The 21,881-nt window shown below is 44.9% G+C and overlaps 1 protein-coding gene and 1 non-coding gene across 2 annotated transcripts; one reads left to right on the forward strand and one right to left on the reverse strand.

The window, feature by feature from the left end:
• Window positions 1-4,274: 4,274 nt before the first annotated feature.
• LOC128403249 (U2 spliceosomal RNA) lies at window positions 4,275-4,473 on the reverse strand. The gene has a single exon (XR_008327902.1). It is a non-coding gene; the product is annotated as a U2 spliceosomal RNA (small nuclear RNA).
• An 8,227-nt stretch (window positions 4,474-12,700) lies between these two features.
• On the forward strand, window positions 12,701-21,759 carry TMEM45B (transmembrane protein 45B). The gene is made up of 5 exons (XM_053367362.1): window positions 12,701-13,084; window positions 14,821-15,033; window positions 17,617-17,801; window positions 18,742-18,887; window positions 20,202-21,759. The coding sequence occupies exons 1-5, from the start codon at window positions 12,901-12,903 to the stop codon at window positions 20,341-20,343; spliced, it is 870 nt and encodes a 289-aa protein (XP_053223337.1). The 5' UTR covers window positions 12,701-12,900; the 3' UTR covers window positions 20,344-21,759.
• Window positions 21,760-21,881: the final 122 nt, after the last annotated feature.

Consider the following 21,881-nt stretch of genomic DNA (forward strand, 5'->3'; position numbering starts at 1 on the left):
TGCCACCCCCTCCCCCATGGATTAGATAGATAGATAGTCAGGGATGATGGGAGTTGTAGACAAGCAGCTGTCAAGCACAGTTTCCCCATGGATTAGATTGGTAGAAAAATAGATAGATGATAGATAGATGATAGATGATAGATAGATAGATGATAGATAGATAGATAGATAGATAGATAGATAGATAGATGATAGATAGATGATAGATAGATAGATAGATGATAGATAGATAGATGATAGATAGATAGATGATAGATAGATAGATGATAGATAGATGATAGATAGATAGATAGATAGATAGATGATAGATAGATGATAGATAGATAGATAGATAGATGATAGATAGATAGATAGATAGATAGATAGATAGATAGATAGATAGATGATAGATAGATGATAGATAGATAGATAGATAGATGATAGATAGATAGATGATAGATAGATAGATGATAGATAGATAGATGATAGATAGATAGATAGATAGATAGATAGATAGATAGATGATAGATAGATGATAGATAGATAGATAGATAGATAGATAGATAGATGATAGATAGATAGATAGATAGATAGATAGATGATAGATAGATGATAGATAGATAGATAGATAGATAGATGATATAGATAATAGATAGATATAGATAATAGATAGATATAGATAATAGATAGATATAGATAGATGATAGATAGATGATAGATAGATAGATAGATAGATGATAGATAGATAGATGATAGATAGATAACCTATATGTTGTTGTTGTTGTTTAGTCATTTAGTCGTATCCGACTCTTCGTGACCCCATGGAGCAGAGCACGCCAGGCACTCCTGTCTTCCACCGCCTCCCGCAGTTTGGTCAAACTCATGCTGGTAGCTTCGAGAACACTATCCAACCATCTCGTCCTCTGTCGTCCCCTTCTCCTTGCGCCCTCCATCTTTCCCAACATCAGGGTCTTTTCCAGGGAGTCTTCTCTTCTCATGAGGTGGCCAAAGTATTGGAGTCTCAGCTTTAGGATCTGTCCTTCCAGTGAGCAGTCAGGGCTGATTTCCTTCAGAATGGAGAGGTTTGATCTTCTTGCAGTCCATGGGACTCTCAAGAGTCTCCTCCAGCACCATAATTCAAAAGCATCAATTCTTCGGTGATCAGCCTTCTTTATGGTCCAGCTCTCACTTCCATACATCACTACGATAACCTATATAGGAAGCCTGAAATCAAGAATTGAGCACAACAACCAAGGGCAATCAAAACCATAGAATTGTAAAGTTGGAGGGGACCACAGGGGCCATTGGGAATCTTTTGCCCAATGTGGGGCTCGAACCAAGAAACCTGAGATTAAGAGTCTCATGCTCTGTCAAGTGAGCTATCCCAGTTCAACAGACAGGAGTTACATTCTTCCCTCTTTCCCTACTGTTGAGACTTTCCCAAGGCACAGCATTTGACCAGGTTTCATTTTCTTTGGAAAGAAGCCACAGGAGGCTGTTGCATTTTATATACAAATATACAGGCTGAGCATGGGTAGAGGACCGATACACTCCAACAGCAATATGTGCATTTCTGTGCACATTGATTAGTTGGAGAACTGCATCGTAACATTCAAAGGTAACTGCAAATTTTGGAAGATTTCGCTTCATCTATTGCTTCGAAGAGTGCTAATTAGGTAACTTTGTCGTCCATCCCCCCCCCCCGGTTGCTTTCCAGAAGAAAGTCCTTGATCTCTTCCCTTGCCACATTCAAAAATGGACTGGAGTAGCTCCTTTCAGCTCCTCTGGGGGTTTCTGAAGGCATTTGTGAATTCAAAGCCCCCTCTAGTGTTAATCTCAATACCAGCAATTGCATATTCGCAAATTTCTTAGGGAAAATGAGCATGAAGGTTTGGTGCTGTTGCTTATATTGTGAGTGGCATCAAAAGAATCATTTTATGTTTTTGGTATCTGTATGGTTATGATGTTGCTCTTATGGTGAAGGTTTCGTACATAAATAAATAAATACTATATCATTGTTTTCTGCCCTTTCAAATGTGTCACAATAACTTTCTAGGTTCATATCCTGCCCTCTCTATCTCATCACAACCCTGTTTCATGTGTTCTGTTTCACAGTGTTCCCAGTAAATCACAAGACAGAACCTCACCCGACACTGTACTGCTCTAAAGCATAACAGAAATGGTCCATTACTCAACAAAGCTTTTGTTTCCCAATCTAACTTCAGCGATTGCAATAGTATTTGCAAAGTTTCCACACAAGCAGCAGATCCCAGATTCTCATCATCCATTTCGTCAATGAGATGCCTTTGAATGAGTTTGTAACTCATTGCAATTCTAGCACCTGCTAATTAATCGCTGTGGCTTACAATAAATACATAAATGTTTTGCCAAACGCAAGAGCTCTTCTGGAGTCGGTAGCAACAGCAACACTAGTGGAAAGAATTTCAGTGCTGTTATCAGGCTTGAATACAGACTAAAAAGCAGTGAAACAATCTTTAAGCAGAATAATATAGCATAAGGTCTTGGCGGCAAGGGAAAAGTATAAAATGAGAATTCCTGGATGCTAAGATCTAGGTTTGTGGCAAATATTCTTTGGTGAGAGAACCGCAGCAGAGATTTAAAATCACAAAACATGCAGCAAAGTAAAGCATGGAAATACAGACCGTTAGACCTTTAAAATTGCTCTATCAAGTTCCTTTCAAAGTTCCCCTCTTTCCCTAAAAGGCCACATGTTTGGTAAGTTAAAATCTGGTTTGCTTACAAGCTCTTCAAAGGTCAGGTTCATGTGCCTCTCCACACATCAGTCAGAAAGCACAGGCTGTAAAACTTGACTTAGTTACAGTGGGGCAAAGATCAAAACAAGAGTGTGCCCTGCCTGGCGTGTTCACCTGAGAGAGACTTATGGAGACCATGAAGTCTCGAGGTGGCCCAAGAGCAGGCTCTGTGCAGATATTGAAGTCACCCTCTTGGAAATATATTTTCTTCTTCAGCCATCTAGAGGGCCACAGGTCTCCCATCCCAGCATACACCCTTCCCACTTTCACCACTGCTTAAAGATTTTGGATACTGTTTCAAAAATTTAGCAAAGCTCATTTAACTAGGGGTGATAGGCAGTGAGATGAGAGTGTCGCATGCATGCACACTTCTTGGGATCATCTCTCAAGCCTCTTAAAAACTATTGCCCATCTCTAGCCTTCATGACATGTTTTGCACCCCCTCAACCTACACTTTTTCCTGCACATCCAAATTAAACATCTTTATAGGTGGCATATTTCAGTAACTCGTAAGTAACTTCAACGTTGAGAACGGGGCAAGAACCTCTGTCTTAGCTATGGACAGCAGGCCAGGTCAGGTAGTCCAGGAGGCGGCTGCTCCGTTCTGCCAAATGGAAAGGGTTGGCACCGTGTTCATACTTTCGACATCTGGGGACCCAAGATTGAGAAAGGCTGCTCTAAACTGATGCAGTGATGTAAAGTTCAGCTCTGACACTAGGGTCCAGCTCCAAGGGCCTTCTGGTAGTTCCCTCACTGTGAGAAGTGAGGTTGCGGGAAACCAGGCAGAGGGTCTTCTCGGTAGTTTCACCTGCCCTGTGGAACGCCCTCCCATCAGACGTCAAGGAAATAAACAGCTATCTGACTTTTAGAAGACATCTGAAGGCAGCCCTGTTTAGGGAAGTTTTTAATGTTTGATGTTTTATTGTGTTTTTAATATTCTGTTGGGAGCTGCCCAGATGGGTGGGGTATAAATAAATTATTATTATTATTATTATTATTATTATTATTATTATTATTATTATGTGTTTGGTTCACTGTGCTGGGGAGTAAAATTAGAGATATAGCAGAGGTAAAGGGGTAGATTTAAGACTAGGACCTGGGAGACTAGAATTCAAATCCCCACTCAGCCACAAAGTGTGCTGGGTGACCTCGAGGGCCAGTCACTGCCTCTCAGCCTAACCTACCTCACATGGTTGTTGGGGGCCACCCAGGGGACGGGACCACTTGCACCACCCTAATTCAGGCTCACAGGATCTACGGTACTTTGTTTTTTCACTAGAACACCGAGATCCACAAACCAGAGCCTGGTGTGAAAGATGTACACTTACGGTTGAAAAATTCTGAGCCAGGGAAATTTGGTTGGCATACCAGAGCTGAACTGAGCTCATCATATTCCTTCCACACACAAAATCCGCTCCTGGCGACACCTAAGCCATTCACCTGCACCAGCTTCCTTCATGTTACTAGTACTACAGTGGTACCTCAGGTTACATACGCTTCAGGTTACATATGCTTCAGGTTACACACTCCCCTAACCCAGAAATAGTGCTTCAGGTTAAGAACTTTGCTTCAGGATAAGAACAGAAATCGGGCTCCGGCGGCGCTGCAGCAGCAGAACGCCCCATTAGCTAAAGTGGTGCTTCAGGTTAAGAACAGTTTCAGGTTAAACTGATAAGAACAGATACTACACTTGATCTTAGCCAAAAGGCCGAGAAGCGAATTAATAATTAAAGAAGGAGGAAAATGGAAAATGAAACCATATGAACAAGTAAAAGAATATGTGTTTGATTGGTTGCATTATTTTCAGGTAAATGAAATGTTTAAAAAGGATTTTAAAGAGAGTGGATATGCAGAAAAAGAATCGAAATTTCAAACAGAGATAATAAATAATGATTATAAGATATTGTCAAAAATGTATAAAATGTTATTGGAATGGCATACGATGGATGAGGAAGTAAAGTCGGTCATGATATATTGGGCCAGAGATTTTGGATATAATATACAATTGGACAACTGGGAAAAAGTATGGAATGGAAATATAAAATTTACAGCATGTACTGCATTAAAAGAGAACATTATGAAAATGGTATATAGATGGCATATTACACCGGTTAAGTTAGCAAAAATGTTTAAAACATGTAATAAGTGTTGGAAATGTAAAGAAAAAGAAGGATCATTTTATCATATGTGGTGGGAATGTAAGAAGGTGAAGGGTTTCTGGGAAATGATATATAATGAGTTGAAGAAGATGTTTAAATATACATTTGTAAAGAAACCAGAAGCCTTTCTGTTAGGAATAACAGGAAGTGAGATAAATAGAAGGGACTACAAACTTTTCCAATACGCAGTGACAGCAGCAAGAATACTAATGGCCCAAAAATGGAAACAGGAGGAACTACCGACCATTGAAGAGTGGAGAATGAAGCTGATGGACTATGCAGAATTGGATAAACTAACTGGGAAGATTAGATACCAATGGGATCACAAGTTCATCGAGGACTGGGGAAAATTTACAGAATATCTGAAAAGTATATGTGATGAACAAACAACGCTAGTGGGATTTAAAGAAGCTTTGTGAAAGTTAGAGGAGTATTGTTAAAAAGGAATAGGATTGTAAGGGTATACTAAAAGGCAATATTAAATTTAGAGAATGCGAAAAATTAAAAAAAATGGAAGATTGGCAGAGAAGCTGATGGAAGTCTAAAAAGTTGAAATTTGTGAAAATTGTTTGATATGATGAATTTGTATAATAGAAAATTTAATTAAAATTATTATATAAAAAAAGAACAGTTTCAGGTTAAGAACGGACCTCCGGAACGAATTAAGTACTTAACCCGAGGTACCACTGTAATTTGGTATGTGTGTGCAATTTTGTTGTTATTATCATAAAACCCAGAGATCTGTCACATCGACCTTCTGCCTCTCCCTTGCTCCAGTTTCTGCTTTTGAAAAGCATTGCTATTTTAATGTGATGAACATGACTCAAAAGGTTCTCTGAGTGCAAAAAAATTTTACAGGACCAAAAGAGGGCAGCAGAGCCTCAGTAAAGACATAGATTGCTGTACCATGCCATACATTGAAAGCATATGACATGCAGTCCTAGGAACTCTAGTTTCCCCTTTCACAGAGCTACAATTCCCAGAACCATCAAGAAAAGACCTGGAAAGAGGATTATGTGGCACCTGCAGCTGTAGACATTCCACTGACCCAAATGGTCGAGTGGGCACAGATGGGATGAGGAGATCTCGTAGGTTAACCTAGTTCCGAAGTTGCTAAAGGCTTTTTATACTAATGGTAATAACCGTGTTCTTGGCCCAGTAGCAAATCGGCACAAACAGCGCAGACCAGTGAGCTCTAGTGTCACCAACTGCACTGCAGCGTTCTGCACCAACTGCAGCTCAAGTGCGAGGGAAGCCCCCCATAGAGCACACAGCAACAATCCAGTCTTGAGGTAACCAACGTATGAGCTACTGCAGCAAGGTTTTCGTGGTCCAGGAGTGGCTGCAGCTGTAGAATCAGCTGCAGTTGATAAAAGGCACTTCTAGCAACTGAGACTCCAGCCACAGAGATGTACCAAGAAGCCCCCACAAACTGTGAACCTGCTTCTTCAGGGGGCGTGAAACCCCATCCAGGGTAGGCAACTGACCCATTTCTTGGACGTGGGAGCTACAGACCCACAGCGCCTCCATCTTAGCAGTATTCAAGCTCAGTGTCCTATACTGGCTTGGATGAAGAGGAGGGGTGGGAGGCATCAGGTGGAGAAACCCCCCAAGTAGAAGAAGGCTCAGAGCCAGGGGATTGGTGGGGGGACAGCAATGAGTGGTCAAAGGGAGAAGAGGGAGCAGAGTGGGAGGAGAAAGAGGTGTCAGTGTTGGGATGCGTCCAGGGAGACAGGGGTATTTGGCAGGCCCCCAGCTGGCTCCAGCCACCGGCCAGCAGCCAGGCGAACTCCGGTTCTCGGAACAGCATCAAAAACTGTGACTCAAGCCTCAGAGACCTTTAGAGACTGAGCACAAGCCAGCAGAGATAAGACCTCTTTGCAACGGAAGTAGCAGACAGAGGCATATGTAAGCATATTTACAAGTGTTTATTCAGCATCAGGACAAAAGAAAAACATGTCTGCTTCCTTTCATATCCAAGCAAAACAGCAGCATAGGCAAAAGCTATATACAACGGAAGTTTCCAGCAGACTGTGCTGGAAGTAAACAGACATGTGACATACAACAAGTCCACATACCTGTTCTAAAGGTGGAATGGAACTATATCCTAACAGTCAGGACAGGGGTGCTGACTTACACACACACACCCCACTATGTCAGAAGCTGAAGAAGCAACAGGGTTTAGTGAGCAGGAAGAGGCTGTGGAAGAGAGCAGTTCAGAATTGGAGGCAGAAGCAGGAGCTGGAGAAAAGGGGGGGGCAAGAGGCAGAGATGAGTCAGGCTGCTGAAGAAGCCAAGGGGTCTCTGCCTCTTGCAGCGACCAGCTTCCCTCCCCCCAGTCTCCCAGGAACAAGAGAGGTATGAAGAGGGCAGAGCAAAGGAAGGCAAGGTGACACAGCCTTAGGCTGCTAGGGAAGGAACCAGGGGAGGAACCTTAGAAAGTGGTGGGAAGGTAAAGGTAAAGGGACCCCTGACCATTAGGTCCAGTCGTGGCCGACTCTGGGGTTGCTGCCCTCATTTCGCTTTATTGGCCGAGGGAGCTTCCAGGTCATGTGGCCAGCATGACTAAGCCGCTTCTGGCAAACCAGAGCAGCACACGGAAATGCCGTTTACCTTCCCGCTGGAGCGGTACCTATTTATCTACTTGCACTTTGATGTGCTTTCAAACTGCTAGGTTGGCAGGACCAGGGACCGAGCAACAGGAGCTCACCCCGTTGCAGGGATTCGAACAGCCGACCTTCTGATCCTAGGCTCTGTGGTTTAACCCACAGCGCCACCCGCGTCCTGGTGGGATGGTGAAGACCTTCAATTCTCACAACTGCCTCATTGGGACAAGACCTACTGGGAAGAGTTGCTGTGATCACTAGGCCTGAGCTGTTTGGGTTTCTTTGAATAAAGAGTTAACTCTGACTCCTGACACATAGCAGGTTTTTCCTCCTCCTCCTAACCTTCCTACCGAACTCTTACCTTCCTACTGGTTCCTCCACTTCAAAGCAAGATGTTTTGCAAGACGGGATAATATGATTCAGAACCAGCCCTGCCCACGCACAGGTCCCCTGCCTCCCTCTGGATTATCTTGCAGATTAATAATGGCCATTGCCAACAAACAACAGAACCCCTAAATCTGCTGCTTGACAAAACTTTAATTAAATGCATGTGCTCACACAACTACCTCTACCGCATCCTTCTCTGCAGGAGGAAAATGCCATTAGCAATGCAGGATCGCTGCCAAAAAAAAAGCAGAAGAGTGTTACAACCGGAAGCAGAGATTTCCCCATGGTTGGGATACCAGGCAGTCGTTTGAATCAGAGCAATTAATTGGGCTCCTGGGTTTATTATCTGCATCATCTGATGGCACTGAAGTGAATGCAGGCAGCCATTTGCCAAGTGGGAGCAGGAACTTCCAGCAACGAGGGTTGCTAATTGGGATTGAGGGACTCCATCACAACCAAAACTGTGGGGTGGCTAGGGAGGGAATCCCTGTTCTTATTGGTAACTACCAGGAGAGGATGGTGAATACAGCGTGATGATTATTGCTGCTGCTGCTGCTGTTGCTGCTCTTCCTGTTATTCCACTATTCTGAAAAATCACTCAAAAACACACACGGGACACATTCCCATCTGGGAGAAGGAAAACAGCAGCTTGATGCAGCTCAGAGAGGGATGGAAATTGCAGGAGGAAGGGCAGGTGAGAACCTTATTGGAACCATGCCTGTTTTCCAGGACTTGGGTGCTGCTATGCCATGTTGCACAGTGTGTAAAATGTTAGAGGAAGTCATCTAAACAACAAAAATGCTGGGGTGACTGTGTGCTTGGAATGTGCCTGTAATCTCCTGGGAAGTTGACCACTTGGCTTCCAGAAGGCATATCCAATTACAAATGTGTGCCGACTGGTTTAAATGATGTATAGGGTGGAGAGCTCAGCAGGGCAGCCTCCTCCCTGCCCTGCTCCTCCCCTTGCCTGCTGTGATTTACTCCAACACAGACCTGCTTGCCACAGTTCACACTTGAGAGCCTGAATTTGGCAGGATCTGCCGGGGCCTAAGCAAAAGAAGCACCCACCACACCCGTAAGTACCACACTGTGCCCTCCTGAAAGGGACGCTTTTGATTATGTACATACATCCTTACGGAGCAAGTATTTCTGAAACAGAATCCGGTAGAGAAAAGTAGGGGAGTGCGTAGGGAGGACTGAGGTGATGGGGGGTTTTTTCCTGGAAAAAGAAGTGCTGGAACTTACCCTGAACACCTCCCTTGTTCTCTTATAGTGGTACCTTGGGTTAAGAACTTAATTCATTCCAGAGGTCCGTTCTTAACCTGAAACTGTTCTTAACCTGAGGTACCACTTTAGCTAATGGGGCCTTCTGCCACCGCACCGCCGCTGTGCGATTTCTGTTCTCATCTTGAAGCAAAGTTCTTAACCCGAGGTACTATTTCTGGGTTAGCAGAGTCTGTAACCTGAAGCATCTGTAACTGGAGATACCACTTTAATGGCAATGGCACACACCTGAGAAGTGCCGGAACTGGGCTCCGGCAAGTTCCAGCTGAAAAAAGGGGTTTCTGTGGGAGACCCAGGTTCAAAACCACCAGCAGTTTTATGCACAAGTTCAGGAAGCTTCAGCTTGGAGCCTCTAAATACAAAATGAATGACTAAATTTAAAGTTTTGCATAACTCGGTAAAGGAAACAGAAAACAACCGTCAAGGGTTGCCCCAAGCAGAGCGTCCTGCAGTAGTCCATAATGTTACAGAGGCTAAATCAGACATTATTATTCTGATGTGGAAGAAATAGTTACTTTATTATTTCTATTTTCATTGTCCATTCCTTTAGAATAAATGTTTTTTGGTGCTGCTATGGGGGATCTTTAGCTTGGCATAGCTTGGGACCTCAGGGTGTCTTAATCCAGCCCTGTTGAAACACTACTCAGCCGTGAAGCCCACTAGACCAATCTATCTCCCTCTTCTTCTCTAGGAGGGAGACCATTGCATGCCACCTTGAGCTCCCTGGAGGAAACTAGTGGGACCTGCAATAGAACGTTGCAGCATGGAATGATAGAAGTTTATAAAATTATGTGTGATTTGGAGAAGGTGGCTAGAAAAGTTTTTCTCCCTCTCTCATAACACTGTTTGTTGTGGTTGTTGTTGTGGTTGTTGTTACACCCACCCACTTTAAAATGTCATAGATTAACAACCAAACGCCTAGTTAAAAAGGAATGTATTCCTGGCACCAAAAGATATGCAATGAAGGTGCTTGGGCAAGCCTCCCTGGGGAGAGCATTCCACAAACGAGCTGCAATTATTCATGCTCATCAACTTGAATAGGTCTACTCTGATTAGGGCCATCACTGGCTGGGCTTTTGACTCTACAGCTCACTGGTGATAAAGACTGAAGACGTTAAATGGGGTTTTCAAAGCTCTGACAAAGCTACATGCAGCCTGGCTCTGGTACAGGTCTGCCAAATTAATTGCCATGTTGGAAAGGAAGTTTGCTGTCCTCCTTGCACAACAGGGTTATTTTCTTCCTGTTGGGAAATGTGTTGTAGACTCCCTATGCACTTCAAAACCATGGCAATTTTCCTTCAGCACTGCCTTCATACTTTGCCAAATTTTGTTGATGCTATGTGTTAGAGAGCTTTCATGTGTATAAATTGGCTTAGCGTTTTGGGTGCATGAAACCAGAGGAAGTGACATTTCAGGGCAGGCAAGCAAATTTATGCAGGGAAGGAACAAGGTTCTTTCAGAAAGGGTTAAAGCCTCCCCACTCCCTTGAGTGGGGCTGAGCAGATGGAAAACATGCAGACCTTGTTGTGGAAGTACTTATCCACCTGGCAGGCAGGCAGATATATACAGTTAGGCTTAAATTGCAGAGAGAAGCAGAGTGAAAGATGGTGTTGCAATTATGCTTATAATAACTGCAGTTCAAACAAAAATGAAATAAAAGCTCAAAGCATAAAATTCAGGGTACGAAATTGCAGCTTTCCAGAGACAAATGGTCTCTGGAAAAACACCAATGTGCCTTATTTTTGCCTCTGCATCTATATTGTTTTGAGTTTGTGGGTGCAAGACCTCTCTAATCCCTGGATCCAGTAAATGTGGGAATTTAAGATGGGTGCCAGACTTGGATTCAACAGGTGTTAAAAGCTAATCAAGCTAGGCTAGCTTCTAGGTGAGGCGAAAGGAGACCAAAGGAAGGGGCTTTGTGGGAGACGCAAATCTCTCAGCTCGCAGTGAGAATGAATGAAGGCAGTGTTGAGAGTTAGGAGTTATGTGGCTGAGAAGCAAGGTAGCAAGCGGAAAAGCCAGAGAGGTAGAGAAATGGTGGATCTCTGCTTGAATACAAAGCTGTGGCTATGGGAGAAACGAGACCCTTTTGGGGTGTTGATACTGCAAATCCCTCCACTGTAAGCTTGGCTTGTACATATGTGTAAATAAACCATATATGCTAAAGACACTACAGTCTCCCCTGTGCCTCATTCCCAAAATAAAACATGAGCATTGGGGAAGCACCTGGAGCTCCTGGAGACTTGTACCGCTCAGAGATTGGGGTGTTGTGCAAATAAGTGTGTGTGTTTATTATAAGGACAATACAAAAAGAAAACCAGGAACGTATTTCTTTTCTAGCATCTCATTATACATAAGAGGGGTGTACAACAGCATGTAAACAATGAAAAGTGAAAAACCATTAAAAATGGGACAAAATAATCATTAGAATGCCTGGCTAATCAAGATGCTTTTAAAGAGCAGCATAGGCCTATCGGCATTTTTAAAAGTTTCCCCAAAGTGCCTGTAAATCCAAAGGGATGATATCTAGTATGTAACATTCTTCAGAGTTCCAAATTTCATGCGCTGGTTTTGGTAGCCAACAGCTTCCATTCTCCCGACATTTCCCTGTTAATTTCTGCATAATATTTGAACCGTCACATGACATAAGAGCCACTTCCATAAATATAGCAGAATATAGCACAAATAAAGCGCCTGTTTCTGTGTTGTTTGCAGACAGACTTTTTCCACTGGAAACAAATCTTCTTCTTTGGCGATCACTCGTAGCTGAGTAAGATTGTCTTCCATAAACACGGTTTTAACAATGAGTCTGTAAGTGACTGTGGAGGCCGGTTCTGGATCCACACATCCTTCCACAGTGGGGACATTGGTTTCTGGGCAGGAGTTGATCATGGTGAGAGTTTGCTAAGCGTGCCTTCCTCTTAGCACGTTTCTCCCTTGCATCCTGAGTTCGAGTGTCTTCAAAGCCCATGACACCTTTGGTAAAGGCACTCAAGTCAAGCTATATTCCACTACAGTGGTACCTCGGGTTAAGTACTTGATTCGTGCCGGAGGTCCATACTTAACCTGAAACTGTTTTTAACCTGAAGCACCACTTTAACTAATGGGGCCTCCTGCTGCTGCCGTGCCGCCGGAGCACAATTTCTGTTCTCATCCTGAAGCAAAGTTCTTAACGTGAAGCACTATTTCTCGGTTAGCAGAGTCTGTAACCTGAAGCGTATATAACCTGAAGCGTATAAAACCCGAGGTACCACTGTATATTTACAGAAGTGGCTTTTGCAGTGTGTGGAAGCTCAAACATAATATGGGAATTGACAGTGAGGGAAATGGAATAAACGGTCGTATGAATGCAGCCGAGGTCAGCATTGCGACCTCAATGTGTCACTAAATCAGATGTGAGCCAGCCACAGCACTCTTGACGTAGTTCGTCCCCCGTCCCCCCCGGGTCTCTGCATTCACTGTTGTCCAGAAATAAGGACATAGAACCATAGAACTGTAGAGTTGGAAGGGTTATCTAGTCCAACCCCCTGCAATGCAGGAATCTTTTGCCCAACGTGGGACTTGAACCCACAGCCCTGAGATTAAGAATCTCATGCTCAACTGACTGTGCTGTTTCACTGGGCAGAAGAATGGTTTCACAACCACATAGCACATGCAGTCACTGACATTCTCTGTGGGTTTCCTCTTCTTGTTTTGAAGGGTCAAGCAACGATGCCAAGCTTTATTGGCAGTGCTCTTCGCGGGAACTTCTTCCTGATGCTCGGCCTGTGGTGGTCCATCAAATACCCCATAAAGTACATTCTTCTAAAGCTGGATTCAGGCAACCCGCACAGCCATTGGATCCAATCTATGGATATTATCGAAGGAACAGTGAAAGCTTTCTTTGCTCTAGGAGGTACTATACTCCAACGTCATGTTCCTTCTGCAGGAGAGATGATGTACCATTATGAAGCATCTTTTTTACATCTATGTCTCGGCACTGGCAGACGAGCGGGGGGGCAGGGGGGAGAGACATGCACCAGACACGCCCCCGCCTGTTCGCCACTCCGCCACTGTGTCTCAGGGAAATTTACAGTCCTACCATAGAAACGACTGGAAATAAGTTTGAAAACAGTACAAAATGAACCCTTAAGGGCAGAGACATTTTCATCTTCCTGGAAAGGCTAGTTGCAACAAAAAATGACTTCAGTTGTTTTCAGAGTGCACATACACTGAAAGCCCTGCTCTGAGTTACTGGGTAGCAAAGCTTCTGATACTTTAGGGACTTTGTAGAGTTGGAAGGGACCCAAGGGTCATCTAGTCTGACCCCCTGCAGTGCAGCTAAAGAGTCTCTGACAGATGGCCACCCAACCTCTAAACAAAGCCTCCAGTGAAGGAGAAACTCTCCTGTAGAATGCAGCAACCTAATGGGTATATAAGGTCTCTCAAGGAAGCTGGTCCTGAGCTGCACAGGGCCTTATATGCTGACACCAAAACCTTGGGTTTGGGCCCGTGGCAGAATGGCAGGCAGTGCAAATACTGCAAACACGGTGCTATACGCGGGTGGCAATTTGCTTCCAAAGCAACCTGGCCGCTACCTTCTGCGCCAGCTTTCTGACTGCAAGCCAGAGAGCAGAGCCTTAATGCTGGCGACTTTTCAGACAACCTGGTCCCACACCGTTTAGGGCACCAGGGGGAAAGACCAGCACTTTTAATGGAGCCCAGAACTGAAATGGCAGCCAATATAACTGGCACCAGAGTGAGTGTAGTGGGATCTTCTGCCCATTTTTGCAGACTAGCCACAAGTGTCCTGCTGGGCACATTCTGTACCAGCTGCCGTTTCCAAACCATCTCTAAGGGCAGCCCCATACAGTAGCCTGGATGTAAAAGAAGCATGTGTCATTTGCTCGGCTTTCTCTAGGCAGGGCCACACATCTCAAATCAGCCTGAGCTGGAGTTGCCAAAGGCCCATCTAGTCCAGCATCCTGTTGTCACAGCGGCCAACCAGATGCCTGTAGGAATCCTGAAAGCAAGACATGAGCACAACAGCACCCTCCCCACCTGCAATTCTCAGCAGTGGATATTCAGAGACAGATTGCCTCCCATGGCGGAGACAGAGCATAGACATTGTGGCTAGTCTTCTAGGTCTTCTAGGTCTTAGAAAGTCCGCTCAGTTGAATAACTGCCTCATATCAAACAGTTGGAAAAACAGAATTGCTGAGTTTGTGTGTATGTAAAAAAAATAAGTCATGCTATTGAAATAGCAAGTTTTAGTGTGAAAATCAGCAAACATATGGCTCATCCTTAGCCTGTGCGTAACTCAGGCATCCCCAGATTCGGCCCTCCAGATGTTTTGGGACTACCCATCATCCCTGACCACTGGTCCTGTTAGCTAGGGGTGATGGGAGTTGTATTCCCAAAACATCTGGAGAGCCGAGTTTGGGGGTGTCTGTCGTAACTTGTAAAGAACCCCAATGAGACACATTATTACTTGCTAAGCCAAGGTCAGGAGGCTTCCTTAATACTTGCACTTACTGAGCTCTTTCTGCTGTGTGTTCTTCCTTGCCACCCTATCATGTACACCTGCCTTCAAATTTTGCCCAGTCCTTCACTCTACTAAGGAAGCAAAATGACTTGTGTCCTGCCTTACAGGAATACTGGCTGAGCAGCTGGTCCCGGGTGGACCTCACCTTTCTCTCTATGACAGCGAGACCCAAGACTGGGTCCAGCTGATGAGCTGGCAGCACATGACCATGTACCTCTTCTATGGCTTTTCTGGAGTGGCGGATGTCCTCGTCCATACGTCGCTCAAGTTGCCAGTGGGGCTGGATCGCCTCCTGCTGGCTCTGGCTTTGTTTGCAGAAGGTGAGCAATGAACAGAGGCTAACGGTCCGAAGCATTAAGATGGACAAGTCAAAAGGGTCGTGATGGGAAATGGCAGCTGCCCCCAACTAAAGACCCTGTTCAGGGATTGTTCTTCAAGCCCTGGAGCCTTGGGGCAGGGTGAACACAAGACATTCTGCTAGCTAGGAGGCAGTGATGGCCAACAACCTAGATGGATTTAAAATTCAGGGAGGGGAAGGCTATGAATGGCTATTAGCCAGGATGGCTGTGCTCTGCCTCGGTGGTCAAAGGCAATAATGCTTTAAAATACCAGTTTTGGGAAGCCAGAGTGCTCTTCTGAAATAAAAAGTTCTGACTAGGCATCTGAAACTCAGTAAAGTGTCTGCCTAACTTCTTGTGGCAGGGAGTTCCATGGAGTTGGGCCCACGAAACTGAAGGCACGGTTCATGGTTGCTATGAGCTGTGCTTCTGCAAACCACAGTTTCCCCAACTCCTGCTGATACCTCTTCTCCTGCAGGAGGTTGATGCCATTTGGACTACGTAAGAAATGGCACTCCCACCCTGAGCACCAGAGCACAAAAGCCTGTGGGCTATGACCATTGTGATTTATTGACGAGTAACTGTCTTTTGTATACATAATTAGGGACATGGGGGGGAAAGGCTTTATTCCTCCGTCTTTTTAGCATGCGCTCAAGTGTGGAGCGGTAATTCTAATGTTCACTAGCCATTATAAGCACAGAATCATGGGGCGTTAAGTACTTGAGGCTTAGCAAGACTGTATTATGTGATCTTGAATATACATGCAGATCACCTAATCGCAGCAAATAGGCAACTGGAGAATTGGCAAGTAGTTTATTTACATAAAATGGCCACTAGGGGGCAATTACGGTTTATGGAAGAGGCTAGTTTATTTTCCATTATAGTTTCCTACCCCAGCTTTAAAAAAAATATTTTGAATGTACCCTGATGTATTAATTTAGCAATAACCAGACACACAAAGCTGCCTTATAGTGAGTCACACTGTTGTGTTTATCTAGATCAGTACTGTCTGCTCTTAGCAGCACCTTTCCAACACTTTTCAGGGGGTATTTCTCCCCACTTCTCCCCGCAATCAGCCCAGCTGCTCTACATCCTTTTATAATTTAAGGGTCCAAGAACCAGATGAGGTCTCTTCTGCGTGCAAAGCTGGTGATCCCCCACTGCATAGGGTCCCACCTTCAGTGACTGCTTTTTTCCAAAGGCTGTCGAAACAAAAAGCCTCCTGTGTTGCAAATGAAGTCCACCTTAATCAGCTGCTATCGAATGAAAATGTTAGCAGGGGGGCAAGAAACAATCCTGCTTTTAAGGGGCGGAATCTGTTCAGCTCGCAATGTGATGTGAACCTACCTCTTTCGTACTTCCTGAATCCGTACGTGAACCACAACACAGCTATTATTCATCTTTCACACTTCTCTGAAGCACCAGAACCCTCTCCCTTATTGTGATTTCCAGCGACTGCTTCTGACCGTGTAGACCAAGCACAGCCGCCATGAAGAAGAGCCACTGATAGTCCTCGCCTCCATTAACTTGTGCAATCCTAATTGAAAGCCAAGTTGGTGGACATCACTGCCTACCAAGGAAATGAGTTGCATGCTTTAACTATGCTCTGTGTGAAGAGATTGCTTTCTTTTATCTGCCCCGAATCTTACAGCATTCAGCTTCGCTAGACATGCCCTAGTCGTACTGTTAAAGGTAAAGGGACCCCTGACCATTAGGTCCAGTTGTGGCTGACTCTGGGGTTGCGGCACTCATCTAGCTTTATTGGCCGAGGGAGCCGGCGTACAGCTTCTGAGTCATGTGGCCAGCATGACTAAGCCGCTGTTTACCTTCCCGCTGGAGTGGTACCTGTTTATCTACTTGCACTTTGACGTGCTTTCGAACTGCTAGGTTGGCAGGAGCAGGGACCGAGCAACGGGAGCTCATCCCGTCGTGGGGATTCGAACAGCCGACCTTCTGATCAGCAAGTCCTAGGGTCTGTGGTTTAACCCACAGCGCCACCCGCGTCCCTCTTAGTCGTACTGTTAGGAGGGAGAAAAAGGTTTCTCTGTCCACCTTTCTCCATGCCATGAATAATTTTACAAATTTTCCATCATGTTGCCTCTTCCTTGCCTTTTCTCTAAACTAATAAGCCCCGAATCGCTTTGAGAATTATCCAAAGCACACATCAACAAGTGACTGCCCTACTACAGCTGTTTGGTGCTAGAGACACCATGATTCACAAATGCCCACATTCTGCAGCCAAGATCATCTCAAAGCCCAAAGAGCTGCAGTGCAATGAGCAATGCTCATTGAGTAAAAACGCCACATCCGTTTAGAGTGCAGCAACCTCAGAATATATGGAATGAGGAGCTTGGGAGGCATGATCAAAATATATTCCACTGCCAGCCAGGGACAAAATGGGCCAAAGCTTGAAATGGCCTCTGACTGCCCACACATAGAAAGCAGAGGGAAACACCTACTTAACATGCAGGCAGGCTTCCCAACACGTATTGATTTAAGAATCCTTGAAGGTCCAATTTTGCTAATGCTCTTGAGTAATCGTCCCCTGTGGTTTGGATTTGGCAGGCTTCCTGTTCCATTTCCATGACTACAAGGACGCCACGTTGACGGAACATCTCTATCATCTCATGAGCATCGCTGTGTTTGGAGCTGCCCTCTGTGCCTCGCTGGAGGTCTTCCAGCGAGATCACACTCTCCTGGAGCTCTCCAGGGCCAGCCTCTTCATCCTCCAAGGATCCTGGTTCTGGCAGGTTAGTAGCGGGGGGAGTGGCAGGAGATGCCTGTGCTTCAGATTTAATGTCCAGGTCTGTGAAATCTTTAAATCAATACCCCCCCCCAACATGTGCTGGAGTGCAAGTGTGTGCCAAGAGAAAAGTGTTGCCATGAGCAATGCACTGGAATAAAAAAAGGTGGCTGTGAGCCAGTGGCACCATCGGGGCAGGACCTTAGGGCAGAAGTCCAGGGACCCACTCAGCAAAATGACCAGGAGGTGCCTCAGTTGCGGCAAGGCAGGCTTATCACATTTTGAAGTCAGTGAAGTGGTACACATTGCCATCTAAAAAGAGCAGGGAGGAGACCATTTACCCCATCCTTTTAAAGCCCTATGGGAGAACTTTAAATTAAGAGTCGTGGATTCTTCCCCAAAGCATTCTGGAAGCTGTGTTAAGAGTGCTGGGAGTTGTCTCCTATTTCTGTCCCAATCCTACATTTCCCAGAGTTTGCTGTGGAGAGGGACTGACTGTTAAACCACTCTGGGAAATGTGGCTCTGAGAAAGGAATAAAGGACTTCTAACAACTCCCAACACTCTTAAAATACATCTTAAAAAAAAATGGAGGGGAAGTCTTGACTGTTTAATGTAGCATCATCACAGAGCTTTAGAGGTTTGGTGTGAACACAGCCTAAGATTAGCTAACAGCACCACTTCTGTGAACCAAAGTACCTTTCTGAGTTTAAGGGTTCAATTGCAAACTGGAGAAACATTCTTGGGCACCACACACACACACCCAATTTAACTGGCTGCAACAAAACGCTTCATCTGAATTTCAGCAGAGATGGGGAAGAAGAGGGGATTCTGAGGGTACCAGGGAAAGCCTCTGTTGGGCACCTGTACGCCAGTGGGTGCTATCCTGGAAACTCCTATATTATACTCCTGTAGCTCTGGATATGACATCTCTCTTTGCAACCCTCAGATTGGCTTTGTTCTGTATCCACCATGGGGAGGTCCAGGCTGGAAACAAGAGGAGCATGGAAACAAGAACTTCCTGACCATGTGCTTCTTTTGGCACTATGCTGTTAGCCTTCTTGTGATGGCAGCCAATGGTTTCATCAGTCAGCGGTGAGTGTTGGTCATTAGGTAGGCAGTGGGTGAACCCAAAATGATCCAGTGGAATGCTTCATGTGGGAACAGGTAGCCATGGTTGGCTAGTGGTAGTCCAAGGATGGACATTGCTTATGTCTTGGCCATGTTCATTCTTTTCTACTTAGGGCAGGGATGAGCAATCTGTGGGCCTTCCAGGTGTTGCTGGAATATATTAGTGGCCCATCATCCCTGACCATTAGTCATGGTGGCAGGGGCTGGCAGGAGTTGGGAGTCCCCAACAACAAGTTGTGGGAAGAGGAGAGAAGCAAGTAACTTCTCTCCTTTTGTCACTCCTGAAATATACTCCCTCCCCGCTTCAGGCCTGTGATAGCCAATAGTAAGGTAAAAAAGGTAAAGGACCCCTGGACGGTTAAGTCCAGTCAAAGGTGACTATGGGGTTGTGGCACTCGCCTCGCTTTCAGGCCGAAGGAGCCGGAGTTTGTCCACAGACAGCTTTCCGGTTCATATGGCCAGCATGACTAAATTGCTTCTGGTGCAATGGGACACTATGACGGAAACCAGAGCACATGGAAACATCATTTACCTTCCCGCCGCAGTGGTACCTATTTATCTACTTGCACTGGCGTGCTTTCGAGCTGCTAGGTTGGCAGAAGCTGGGACAGAGCAATGGGAGCTCACCCTGTCGCGGGGATTCAAGTTGCCGACCTTCTGATCGGCAAGCCCAAGAGGCTGAGTGGTTTAGACCACAGCATCACCCACGTAACTGATCTCATACCAATACTGATGCGTCATGCACATCAAGCCAGTGCATTGCTCCACACTGACAACGTATGTGGCACATTGTTCCTGTAGCAGTTTGAAAAGGAGTAACATCCATTCTTTTACACAGTGTGTGGCTCAAAAATACGCTCCCCGCCTGCCAAAACTGTATTTTTAAAATCCTTCCTTCTTATCCACCCTTCTTCACACTCTTTGAGAAGCTCACGTCAATATAAAACAGTTCAATATTTTTAAGAAAGCTGTTGTAAAAACTTAACGGAATAACTGCCAAGAACAAATAAAAAAATGGATCAGGTGGTAGGCAGAGAAATGCAGACAAAGGAACCCCGTGGAGTAACAGCAGCCAGACGTCAAGCAATGCTCAACAGCTGGCGTCATGATTGCACAGTGTGCCAGCCTGTGTGGCTTGACCATTGCTTTGCAACCTCCATGGGAACAGGGCGTGAGGTCAACAATTATGCTGCTGTCAATTCCTTAGCACTTGCTGAACTGGGTTTTGTTTCTCCCCCTTGCTTATATCAATGTATTTGGGGGTTTGCATTTCTGCAGCTGCAGTAATGGATGTGGAGTAAACTATGGAAACGTCGAAGTGGAACTGGATGTGGAGCTGGACTTGGCATGTTGTCTATGGAGGAAAAACAGAACCCCGGATCCTGTCCTCCTACCAGAGAACATCTCAGATGAAAAATGAAGGGTCGCATTTTCCCCTATTCTTCAAGATTTTTTAAAAAACTGTGAAGTTTCTAGTTCCCATCTGACATAAAGGGTCTCTTTATATTAAAAACAAGCATAGTAGTCAACAGCAAAAGGGGAGAAGCTGTACCCTCTTATATAAGTGTTCAAAGCCTTCAGCTGCAAGCACACTCACCTCAGCAACTTCCCAAAAAATTATATCCGAGGGCCAAAGTGTGCACTGGAAAATGTCCTGCTAATGAACTTTGTGGCTTTTTAAAAAAAAATACATCAAATCTGATGACCTTTTGAGGACTTTGTGTTTACACTGCATGGGACATGCAATTTGTAATTAGATTTAGTTGTAAGCAATGGGTTGGATGTCAAGCTGCCCAGTTAAATGAGTGGCAAAACCCTTTAGGCATGATCATTATAAAAACCACTCTGGAGTCCATTAGAGCTACAGCCACATCTGTAATGCGAGTTGGCCAGATTGTGGTTCTGACTGGTACATTTGGCACCGTATTGAAATTTCTGCATGCAGTTTAATTCATCTATATGCATATGTGTACATATGTGTATTGCCAATAAAGGGTGGTTTTCTGCAGAGACTTTTCAAGGGAGCAATCTATATGATGTCTATTGAACATTGATACCTCACTCACCTTCCACACATGTATTGGAAACATAACAACAGTGTGATATATACAGCTCCCTAGAACATCAACATAACCAAGTATATTCTAGGCCACATCGGCACTATCCATTTAAAGCAGTATCATGACATTTTAAACTGTTGTGGCTTCCCCCAAAGGATACTGGAAGTTTAAGGATGTGGAGCTATAATTTTCAGAGTGGTTTCGTTGCAGGAATTTATGTATTGGGGGTGGGGTTGCCCCTCCAGCAGATATCATGCACATGCAGCCCACTACCAAAATCAGCACAATCACTTTTGTGACTTTTGTGATTTGTCCCCATAAAACACTTCATCAGTTTCTTCCTATCTATTCAAAGGGTCTTTGCTGCACAATACCAAATGCAACAATTCGCTGACAAATTTATCTATGTACTGGCTCACTGGGGAAACTTCAGAAATTCAGAGACATGTGAGCTCAGCTACTCAGCAGCCCCTCTGCCTGAGTGATAATCCCTGGCATCCTGATACCTGAGTGCCAGACAGGTAGCCATTCCAGAAATAAACGCGGATAAAGACAAAAGGGTGTGATTAACTTGGCTGGGAAACGGAAATGTAAATGCCTCTTTTGTTTCACTTGATAGATGTTTGGTGGAGGGCAAGGGGAGCATTGGGGCAGGGTCCAGGATGCTCAGCACCAGACCTCCCCTCTCATGATGTAATGATGATGTATTAGTGATGTAGTTTAGGGGGGGTGTAACATGGGGATTAGCAGCTAATAAAAGTTTGGGTTCTCTTTTGTACGGGGGCTTCAATCTTGTTTCACCTTGTGGCAAGGTGGGAGTCCTGTCGCGACAGTCTTCAATAAAGACCAACCCTACTGGCTGCTGTTTTGCTCTGGTATTCCTGGCTGGTGTCCTTGT

This window comes from Podarcis raffonei, chromosome 15 (genome assembly GCF_027172205.1).
Source record: "Podarcis raffonei isolate rPodRaf1 chromosome 15, rPodRaf1.pri, whole genome shotgun sequence".
Taxonomy (NCBI): domain Eukaryota; kingdom Metazoa; phylum Chordata; class Lepidosauria; order Squamata; family Lacertidae; genus Podarcis; species Podarcis raffonei.

What these genes read in the sequence shown, in the direction of transcription:
- TMEM45B (XM_053367362.1), top strand. Translation starts at nt 12,901, where the DNA reads ATGCCAAGCTTTATTGGCAGTGCTCTTCGCGGGAACTTCTTCCTGATG. An exon ending in AAGGATCCTGGTTCTGGCAG is followed by an intron (nt 17,802 to 18,741) that starts GTTAGTAGCGGG and finishes TGCAACCCTCAG; the next exon opens with ATTGGCTTTGTTCTGTATCC. An exon ending in AATGGTTTCATCAGTCAGCG is followed by an intron (nt 18,888 to 20,201) that starts GTGAGTGTTGGT and finishes GCATTTCTGCAG; the next exon opens with CTGCAGTAATGGATGTGGAG.